The following is a 12,240-nucleotide window of genomic DNA, read 5'->3' as shown; positions in this document are numbered from 1 at the left end:
ATTATATGTATTAGTTGGACTTAAGGAGAAAAAAAGCTGCAATTATTGGCCGTTTTACAAAGTGAATTAGAGATCAAATTTTTCTTTAAAACCATTTTACAAAAAATTCTTTTGTAAACTAGATAGTAAGTGACTAAGTGCACTTCTACTGTTGCAAGAGATTTATTGAATCTCATATGTATTGGTAAGAGTCAATGCCTGAATAGCACTAATCAATGTCGGAAATGTAATTATTTTCCATGCCATATGCTGCTTAATTTTGCTTTTAAAGTCAATTACTTGTTATTTAGTGTCAATGTAGGTGTCACTAATAATTAGGTATTCTGAAATAAAACATATCATGAATGATGATGGTCAAAATTAGCTCAAAAAGTGAATTTAGCTTAGTTTACCAAAATGGTTGAAGAAGTAGAGTGCAACTTTGAAAATTAATTGTAGAGTTGTAGTTGGTGATCCTTGACATCATAAAAATTAAAGTAACAAAACAAAGATCTGAGAAAACATCATTGTTGACCAGAAAGAAATTTGCATTTCACAATGTATAGCCACTACGTATGTTAGAAATTTAGTCATAATTGATAGAGTATAAATCTATTCCTGGGATCTCAACCATCAGCTTAAACTTTTGGTAGAGTTGGTCTTTGACATGGTATGATCAAGAGCCAGCGTGATAAAAAGATCACGGGTTCGAATCTCATCCAACCCTCCTTTTAGAGTATAAATCTATTCCTGGGGCCTCAACCATCAGCTTAAATTTTTGGTTAAGTTGGTCCTTTTCTTTCTCAGTGGAATATATAGCGCCAGGTATGAGGGAGACATGTGCTACATCCACACACTTCAATCCCAAAGGGCTCTTGCGTGAGGGGGTGTGATAGAGTATAAATCTATTCCTGGGGCCTCAACCATCAGCTTAAGTTTTTGGTTGAGTTGGTCCTTTCCTTTCTCAGTGGAATATATAGCGCCAGGTATGAGGGAGACATGTGCTACATCCACACTTCAAGTCCAAAGAGTTCTTGCGTGAGGGGGTGTGATAGAGTATAAATCTATTCCTGTGGCGTCAACCATCAGCTTAAGTTTTTGGTTGAGTTGGTCCTTTGACAATAATGATATTGTTTAAGGCATATCAGTATTGTAAATTGACTTAAATTTGTACTGATAGTGGTAGTATTGCAAAATAAAGTGAAGTTAAATTTGATGAAATAAAATGAAATATTGTATATATATATTCATATTGTATAATGATTATATATTTAAACAAAAAAAAAAAAACTAATATTCATACTATTTTGTAATGGGGTGCTAGTACTAAATGATTTGCAACATGAAATAGACATAAAATCAAACATAAATACGACCCACCACAAGAATAGTTATTTAGTTAATTATAAGAATAAAATTGGATGACTTATCTCAAATAGTTGAAACAAAACACGAATTAAGTTGTCAAGACATGATCAAACTAATATCGTAAAAGATGATTTTGCCTATCCCAGCTAGTACAAGTAAAACAATAGTGATCATCCTCTAAATATAACAAGACTTATCAAGTTGTGAGAAAGCTAGAAGGAACAAGGAAGTATAACAAAGTAGTACTCTATTAGCATTTATATTGTGTAAAATGTGAGCATAGCCATGCCTCTACCATCTACATATGATTAATGCTGACAATTTCTGAAACGATCTGATAATACGACACGAATCCGACCTGAAGTTATTGAGAGAAACACGAACTCGACACAAACACGAATGACACGAAGTCAACCCGATTAATTACAATTATCATATTATGCAACTATTTCACTTTTTACATCGTTTTTGATACATTTAGGGAAAATCGACAAGAAACCAAACATGAACACGATCCACTGACACGGAAATGAATAATAGTGTTACACATCGTTTTTGATACATTATTAGTTCCTCTAGCTCTTTACTAAATGAGTAGTAGTATTACACATGTTTATTCCATGTTGAATAGAAGTCATTTTCTCAACTATTTTTGACTAATGTAGATCTATATGAAATTGATTCATAATCCCACGGCAAGATGCATGGCAACATTGTACTATTACCTTCATTTCCCAAAAGCTGCCTCGTTGATATTCATTTAGTATGATCTTAATGTTGATTTCTGAAAATATTATATTTTGATATAAATTTACAATATTAAAAACTAATGTTATAAAGATACTTTTACCAAGTATTTATCTTTATATTATATATTTTCTTAATATGAATTCTATGATCATGTTAGTGATCAATATCCTTTTTTTAAGTAAATGACAAATAATTGTTACCATAATGTAGACGTGTAGACTTCACATGATTAGAAAGGAAATCACTAAGCAAAAGAATTAGTAAATTAACCTACATAATCTTATGTTTATAAGTGGATTATTAGCTTTACTTTAATTAAATGGAGGTGGTTTAGTCTTTGGCTTATTAAGTGCCATTCCTATATAACTAGCGTCTTTTAGCTTCCCACCGGCCACCCTTTTCTCTCATGTAGTGCTAATAGATCTTTGAAACTAATAAATTAATCTTTTTTAAATAAAAAACTGATAAAGTAATCTTAACAATATTGTAAATATCTGATTTAATGTATTACCTCTGCTTTTAAATAAGTGAAAATACTTCTCTCTTTTATATAAGAGTTTTTTTGAAAGAAGTATTTCACTTGTTTCATAATAGATATAGTATAATTTGAAGAAGAAAAAAATTCTATTTTAGTCAGGAATGGTGCTAGAATATAAAAAAAAATGTCAATTATTATTATTATTATTATTATTATTATTAATTATACTATTATTATTATTATTATTATTATTATTATTATTATTATTATTATTATTATTATTATTATTATTATTATTATTATTATTATTATTATTATTATTATTATTATTATTATTATTATTATTATTATTATTATTATAAGAAGTTAATGTCAGAGGCCAGAGCAACTTATATATTGAATCATTCCAAATTTTCTAAGTTCATATAAGTTTCAATATATTATTAAAATATGTAAAAAATAATTTCATATGAGTCAAAATATATAGATCATAGAGCACAAGTGCACAACCTAATAGTAGTCAAATGCATCTAATATTCTATTAACCAATTTGACATGAATAATGCAAATTTTACTTACTTTTCTTAAAATAATCCCAACTTATAAAACGGTCTTTTCAAAAAATTATTTAAAGTGCAAAACAACACTTCATATTATTCTAAGAAGATACTCTCCAAAGTTGGAATCACTCCTAAATAAATAAAAAGTTTAATTGACTTTATAAAAATCAGTTAAAGTTGAAATTATTTATGTTAATTCTTTTATTTATAATCAAACACCAAAATAATCAATTTGATCCTTTCAAAAGAAATATTTAAAAGTCAGAGCTCCAAACTCTATTACCTAAGTTCCAAAGAGAAAAAAATGAGCTACAAGTTACAACATGAGCCACCTTATTACCACTCCTACGAACAAAAGATGAAGAAATAGAAGTTTGATAATATTTTGTTGAGTAACAAAAATTTGATAATTTTTCTCTCTCCTAAAAAATGGTTGCATTGAGTAGTGGGAGGCTAATGGCATTTGCAAACCATTATGGGAAGAGGGGCAGAAGAAGAAGTGTGTGAGACAAAGAGCAAATGACGCGTGGCAAATAAGGTTAAGTGGGCTGAGCATGTCAAAGTGGGAGGCCACAAATAATACTCTCTCCCACTTTGCTATGTTTCTTTCTTTATTCAGTTATTGTCGTCAAACTTTTACATACTTTGATGTTCTTATTCTACTCTCACGTGGCGCGTGGCCTGTGGGATGTTATTACTTACTTCCTCCGTTTCTTTTTACTCGCTACACTTTTCATTATGGGAAGTTTCACATTACTTGCTACACTTTTTTTTGGGCAATAAACTTTCTCTATCTCTCTCCTCCCACATGGGTCCCTTTTCTTTTTACTCTCTACCTCTCTCTTCTCCAAAAATTGCCTAGGAGTCCGTGAAATGAGAAGTGTAGCGAGTAAATAGAAACGGAGGAAGTATTAGTTATTACCTCATACTATTGGCCTATTGGGGGTAGCTTCTGTTATGGGCCTTCTGATGAACAAACGTGCAGCCTTTTATTGTATTTGGGAGTAGTTGTTAGGCTTCCGTTGGACCTCTATGGCCATACTATTTTTTTGTGTAAATGAGCGATTAAGCATAATGATGTCGACGGGATTTGATTTCAAGTCTCGAGTACCGCCACACAAAATTTTACTAACTAAGCTAGATGGCATCTATATATCACACTATTATTGTTGTTATTATAAATATGGGTTTGGACTCTGGACTACATATAGACTCTTGTTTGGAATTGAAATCCATGTTCTTAGCAAGAAGTTGTAACTAGTTGGAGGAGAATAAAGAAAAATCCAATATTATTAGGGGGTGAGACTTAACAACAACATTTTTGAGATTAGAAGTGGTCTCTATACCATTAGTCTAGCATCTGCTGCTCTAAATGTATAATAGTATTAATTTTTAGTACATCATATCAAAGTTCATTATTTTGAAATAAATGTTGAAACTACTTGAGCAACAGGTGATAGCCTAATGGTGCTGGAATCACCTCTGATCATAGAAATCATGGGATTGAGTCTCACCCCTTTCAAGTAGGGATCCCCCCACCCCCTCCTCTTTGTAAAGGACTTCATCTTACCTTTAAAAAAATTATTGAAACTACTTGGAAATGAGGAAGTGAAAGGGTGGTTAATTAGCAGTTAATCATATAAAAGAACAAATTCGTTAGTAAAGAATGGCACCATCAAATTTTCAAATACTCTTTCAATTGCAAAAAATGCATAAATTGCATATAATTTACGAAAATTAGAGAGAAAGCATACAAGATTAGAAGCTAAAACATATTGAGTTATAGATTTATCACACATTCTCTTAAGGTGCATTTTCTTTATCAAACGAAATAGCATATTCTATAATTCTATTTATGTTTGCAGTTCACACTTCACAGCTTACTTGTGGAGCAGTATGTCTTATATGATAATGGGCTTTGAATTCCAAAGTCTGCATATTCTCTGATAAACGTTTAATTAAATGGGCCAACATAGTTTCATGTATGTGGGCCGCTTTTGCAATCACAGTAACCAGGCTGTTAATATATTACGGCCCAAAATGAAAACATGCATCAACTGCAAGTGCTCAAATTATGTTGCATGTCCAAACACTAAGATTATAAATGCTTACATAAAATAAACCTGGTTTTTTAACTCTCAAGTTATTGGATGAATAAGGATTTTAGCCTTATTTTATCATATTGGTATATTGTCATTGATTATGTTTGTTTTGTGAAAAAAACTAGAGATTTTACATGGAATTAACGTATATTGTATAGTTGATTGATGTTCATATTTATTAAGGAGGTGGGTTCAAAACGTATGAAGGCCATGTTTATTTCATCTTATTTTGTGGAGGAGGACAGTGCCGAATGTATGTTGATGGAAGTGGGGTCACTTGATTCCACTTGTGGAAAAATAATATGACAAAAAAAATCTAATTTATATTGCATAAATATAAATAAAAGTGTTAATTAGTATTAGAAGAGACCCTACTCAATACTGTTTCGGATACTTATTTCGGGTACTTATGATTAGTGACCCCGTAGCATATAATTTCTAGATCTGCCACTAATTTTTTCTAATCTACACAATTTGATTTTCATATTTCTCAATTCATAAATATGATCATTAATATCTTTAATTATGAATAAGAAAATATATTAAAACGTTGATATTTCGAAAATATATACACAAATATGACCATTAATATCTTTAACAAATCATACTAAAAGTATAAAGTGTATAGATTGAATTTACTAAATTTTAACTTTAGATTATTTTACGCATATGTAATTGAAAATCTTAACGGTCAAAATGGTATATTAGAAAGTGAAAACAATCTATACTAATATATTAAAAGGCGTGCGTAAACCAGGAACTGTGCCACATGGCGCTCTCCCTAGGGAGTTTTAGTTCATGTAATCCATGTACAATAAAAAAAAATAGAAATTGTGTAGTATAGGTTTTGATCTCGTGACCTCAAGTTAATGTACTAAAGTTTTAACCACTAGACCAAGTTGTTTTTAGTGCTATCATATCAAAGTACAATATTAATAAATGAAATTTTTATTAACCGGGGCATAGCCCGGGCCTAATAACTAGTTATATAAATGAAAAGAATGTATTGTGATTATTGAAAAGAAATAGTGGAAAGTTAAACTTTAATTAATCAAGAATAATATAGTCATTTTATCATAACTCAACCCTTAATTAAGAATTCTGATAACATTATTAAGTATATAAAGTACTAACACATTAACAAAGTTGAACTAACATCCAGATTAGATTGTATGTAGTCCACAAGATAAACATAAAGGGCCCTTCCGCATTCACATGCACAACTAAACAGGGACAAAGGAGCTTCATCAATTCGTGATCATCTCCATTCACGAGAATTGTTGCACGTGAGTATCAACCTTTCTGTACCTGTCTAAACTTTATAAGTGTTTTTTTTAATTAATTCTAAATTTATATTTTCTCCGTTTTATAATAAGTAAATTATTTTTTTTAAAAAAAACTTTCACATAAAAGAGCGAAGTGTTACACTTATTATGAAATGGAGAAAGTATTAATCAGGAAATATTTATATGTATGGTTTATATGATACTGGTATGTAGTTTTTCTGCATAGAATATCCTAGACATCGTAATAATTTGTTTCTTCTGAGTATGGAAAAAAGAGTTGTTCATATTATCATTATTTTTATTATTGGATTGGCTTTAGTAGAAGCATGCATCAAAAGTTATCCCTTAAAAAATAAGCATTAATCCTGTAGAAAAATATTAAAGAAATATAAGTTTAATCTAATTGCACAATTTCATGGAATGATGAGTTCTGTAAAAATATATGTCTTGCTTAACAGGATCTCATTATAGAGTCATCACACTTATTATCAGCTGATACTACAAAAGAAGGAAGAATTAATGTTCATATTCCTCGTAATTAAGACTTTTCAAACGTATTACGGTACTCCCTCCGTTCTAACTTCTAAGCACTTGTTCCCTACTTATAATATGTTAAGGTGTTAACTGTTAACCCACATGCGAATTTGTCCACATTGAGAAAAGAGAGAGAAAATGACTAACATATAAGCTTTATATTTGGTATAGGATTTGGTCACATCTCACATGACTTCAAGTTTATATATTAAATTATTAACCACTAAACCAAATGATATTTGGTGATATCATATTAAAGTAAAATATTAATAATGAAAACTATAAATCTACAAACTAGTTTTATCATAATAATAGGGTTGCCCGACCTGCTAAATTGAGTTGATGGTAAGAAACAATCGGCCCGTTTGGTAAAAGACCATAGATGGTGGGAATAGTAATGCATTATAGTGTAAATTTGTATTAGAAATTCAATGTCATTACCTATGGTAATGCTACTCCATCCCAAGATATTCATTTTCTTCCTAAAATCTCATTAATATTATACCATTACTACTTGGGAATAGAGGTGGACATGGGTCGGTCCGACACGAGCCCGCTCGAGGCCTCGGCCTGTAGTTCGCTACGCTGGCCGAGAGCTTGTCGTCACGGTCAAGAAATTTTATTTCAGGCTCGCACCGGCACGAGCCCGTCTAGATAGCATGTGGGCCGAACGCTCCTTTCCTTTGTTTTTTTAGCCTAAAACTGTCAAAAATCCAAAAAAAAACATAAAACACGGGTCAGTCCCGCAGGAGGCACGAGTCGGGCCCGTGGGCCTGGCCGCGGACAAATCTGGAAAGTTCAGGTCTGACACGGACCACCACTCGCGGGCTTGAGCCGTCATTTCCCCAAGCCCGTGAACAGGCCCGGCCAATTCCCAGGTTAACTTGGGAATGTGGTATGAGATGGTAAGGGATATTTAATAAAGAGAAACTCATGTTTTATGATAAAGTTTCATTCACATGGTCACTAACATGAGAACTTCTTTACAAATTTACACTAAATTTCATTACCATTACCATTAATTATGACTAATAACCAAACAGGTCGCTAGTGTAATTGAACTATTGGCTGTTCTTTAGAAAAAAATAGAATCACCACAGTAAATTAACCATACAATGACTTACCCATGATAGGATGTGACGCAATTTTGAGAAACACAATATCACTACTTCACTAGTCACTACTCAGTAATCACCACCGACGTATGGAAATTTCAAAGCACTAACGTTCGCCGTACAAATTCCGTTGAAACTGGAAATAAACAAGCTAAAGTTGTGAGGTTTGTATGAACCTTCACATCAAATCTCGACTTAAATGTTTCAATCCGGCCGATCGATATAAAATCCTGAAATCCCATACTTTGTCTGTAGATTTTCTGTCACCAACCTCTAATTATTAAACTTCTTCTATCCTTTTGGTTGCATAATTTATTGCTATGTAACAGTAAATTCATTTATATTCCCTTTGCATTACCCCTTTTGATCTTAATGACATTTTTAGCCTTTTGAAAAGTAAATTTTCATCTTTAGAAAATGATATATGCATCGTTTAGGATTGTATATAAGAATAGTTTCTTGCCAAGTTCTTTCTTTCTGAATCAGATAGATGTATGTGACATAGTATTGGAACTCAACTCAAGCAAGATAGGATTTTCGATAGGATAAGTTTCGTGGACAAGGCGGAAGCTGATGAGAGGGGTCCTAAGGTAAGGGCAACACGAGCGAGCGGCGGAAGTAAGTTAAATATGAAAATAATAAGCATTAATTACATTATATTGACCCGTGACTTTATCATAAATTCATAAATTAAAAACTCACTACGTTTTTTAGATAGATGTTCCATTTTGACTTGTTCATGTGTCAATGTACAACTTTGACCATTAATATTTAACTATTAGTAAGAAAATATTAAGAAATTGATATTCTAGAAGTATACGCCGAGACATATTCAACATCATCTTATATGCTAACATTGGTTTTTATACATATATATATATATAAAAAATGGTTAAATTAGATCTTGTAGAATAATATAAAATTCAATATGAAGCATCAGTTTAAAAACATATGGAGTACTATTCTACAAAATGTATTTAATACTTATATACAACTTTAAGTGTTTGTGTAATATATCAAAACCTTTTTCTTAACAGTAGTTAATTTCTGTCACATACAATTGCATATTAGTAGAATGTCACTTGTACATGATTTCTTTTTTGAAATAAAATACAATTTAATTTAATTTGAGAACATATGCATGTACTATAGTTTAAGCCCAAACTAACTCATACTTAATTGGATAAAATTTAATTCTATAGAAATAAATGTATAATAACATGGTCATTTTATCATTATTTGCTCTTCATATAAACTATAAGTTCTTGACCGGAAACAATTCGGTGGAAAACGTTTCACATAGGTAACGGTAATTGTTACCGATGTCTTCTAACCAAACAAACTGTAACGGAAAGAATTATGTGAATCCGTTTTCAAGCCATCAAAAGCATACCAAACACTCTCTAAATATAATTAAATTGATGGAATATATTTCATCTTTCCCGATAGTTAATGTGATAGGAACTTTATATAATATATTGGGATGACACCCATCATCATCACACAATCACACCGCCAATCTATAGCATGATTTTGCTTCAAACAGTCTCTTTCTTCTCCCAACCATAATATATATAATACTGACGTCTTGGATAGCTTCAGTATACGTACATATATAAGATCGTTCACTATCATATTCATACCATACAAGTTGAAGTATGTTGCTATAAGCTATATATAACTATGTGATCCTTCAAATGTTAACATCATAATCACTAATCAGCTTTCATCATGTAACCTAAAAAGAGAATAATATTTGAAGGGTGTGTTCTCTTCGATTTATAATAAAAATTTCGATTTTGATAAATTTAAATTGATTGCAATACATTTGAAATACTTTTCTTTTTTTCAATGAATTGATTATGAATTGTGACTAGTTTATTGTACTAATTTTTTTTGTCACAATTCATAATAGTGTCAATTGTGGGTGATTAGTTTTTCTATCAATCATTGTGCCGCTACTTAAGTTACATGACATGATGTAGTATTGTAGTTATATGGTTTGTAGAATTCTGATATGACATGCATGCTTAGCTCTATTAATCATGCATGTGTCACACATTGTGCTCTTTAAAACTTTATCTTTTCTACGTAAATAGTATAAAAGTGAGCTACGTAAATAGTACAAAAGTCATAAGAGCGATAGTGTAGCTCACTCTTGTACTCGGCCCATGGAAGGTAATTCTTCTAATTATGTTTTATTTCAACTTTATGGTGTATAAGAAGTCAGTGTTAGGGAGAACTGGTGATATAGAAAGAATTTGATTCTAGATCATCTACTTCGAATATCATCATTTTACCACTAAACTAGCTACATACAACACCTATTCTATAACCGAACTCCACATCCAACTATTAAATAATTTTGTCGGTCTTATTAGCAATTTGAAAGAAACAAAAAGCAAGTATAACAAGTTAGCAACAAGCACTCCCCTAAATAGAATAAGCTAAAACAATTGATCCTATTTTTTTTATTCATATGAGCCACAAAGGCAATACAAAGTATAAAGAAGGGGAAGGGGATTTGAATCTGTGACCTATCGTTCACAACACCTCAATCTTAACCACTAGGCCAAGACATCCTTGGTAAAACAATTGACCCTATGAAAGCATTAGAACACATTAGTTGATAAAATATAACTCAAACATTGTTCGAACCCACAAAGTAATTTAAATTTAAACAATTATTTTAACATAGAAAGAAGGTTTTATAAAAAATATCGACTTCTTATCAACCAAGTCAGTAGGTATATATGGAACTGTCCACCTATTGATCAATTGAAGTGGAATGTCGACGCATACGTCAACCCTAAAAGCTATATATAAAGAACCATTATTAGAGTTTTAACTTGGTCCAAACACTAAAAGCGACATCTAAAGCTATTGTCGAACACGTTCTTAGACTTCTTTTGGATCCTACCACCACCTCTAAACCAAACAAAAATTGATAATATATATTTTTTTATTATAAATTGACTTAAAATACAATCCAATAAACTACAATCTAAATTAATTAGAAAAATTGATTCATATTGACATAAATTTTAATTTTTCATTTGAATAACTAATAACACTACACCTCTAAACATCAATACTAGGTCCACATAACACTATACAAGTAATTTCCTTCCCCCAACACCATGGGCCCCATAGTTGAGTGCAAATTATACTCATTTGGTCTCCAACTTATAAAATTTTAGATGCATAATCTTACAACTAGCAAAAAATATCAAAAAAAAAAAAACATAACACCCTATTAAAAACATCAAACAAACACACCTTTCATTATACTCTTCACTCCATCTTCAAAACTCCAAAAAACACAATGAACTCATTTGAAGAACCAAAAACACCCAACAATGTCAAAAACCAAAAAAACACCATTTTCACAACACCAAAATGGCCATCTTCTAGAAGAACTCACTCACTTTCTTCTACTTCTTCTTCGATCTCTTCAAATTCATCTTCTTCCTTAAAATCTTTCTCCAATGAAGATTCTCCACCTCCAAGCCCACCTCAAAGAATCCCATTTTCTTGGGAAACAATCCCAGGAATCCCAAAACATCAAATTATCAAAAGAATTGATTCTTTAAGGAAATCAGATTATCTTCCTTTACCTCCACCTATGAAATCTAATCACAAAAAAAATCATATGATTAGTAGAAAAGATCCTTTCTTTGCTGCATTAGTCGAATGTTCGAAAGACGACGACAACGACGACGACAATGATAATAAGGATGTATTTGGGAGCATTTGGAAAGGTCCTGCTAAGAGTTTAAGCCATAGATTTGGGTTTGTGAATTTATCTTGTAAAAATACTTGCTCTGTTTCTGAGTCTCTTGTTTTTCTTCCAAAAGAACAGCCTAGGAGGATTTCTTATGGTTTGGTAAAAAAACGGTCACGGTAAAAAAAATAACTACTTTTTTTTGGGGGAATAAATTAATAATCATATGATCATAGGGACAAAAGGGTAATTTTACTACTATTACTATTTTGTTACCCTAGGTTATTGTTTAATTTGCATGGTTTTTTTTTTTTTTTGCTTAAATCTGAGTTTAAAAGAACTCT

General features: G+C 31.2%; 1 protein-coding gene across 1 annotated transcript in view; it reads left to right on the top strand.

Annotated features, from left to right (window-relative positions):
* The first annotated feature begins 11,169 nt into the window (after nt 1–11,169).
* LOC104894257 (uncharacterized) overlaps nt 11,170–12,240 on the top strand; it is a 1,161-nt gene continuing 90 nt past the window's right edge. The window contains exon 1 of the mRNA XM_010680478.4: nt 11,170–12,240. This exon is cut by the window's right edge and continues 90 nt beyond it. Coding sequence (XP_010678780.2) covers nt 11,498–12,079 — 582 coding nt within the window. The 5' untranslated portion in view covers nt 11,170–11,497 and the 3' untranslated portion in view covers nt 12,080–12,240.

The sequence above is a fragment of the Beta vulgaris genome, chromosome 1 (assembly GCF_026745355.1).
Source record: "Beta vulgaris subsp. vulgaris cultivar EL10 chromosome 1, EL10.2, whole genome shotgun sequence".
NCBI classification, from domain to species: domain Eukaryota; kingdom Viridiplantae; phylum Streptophyta; class Magnoliopsida; order Caryophyllales; family Amaranthaceae; genus Beta; species Beta vulgaris.
Note: the sequence above shows the minus strand (reverse complement) of the source record. Positions and strands in the feature narration are given on the sequence as shown.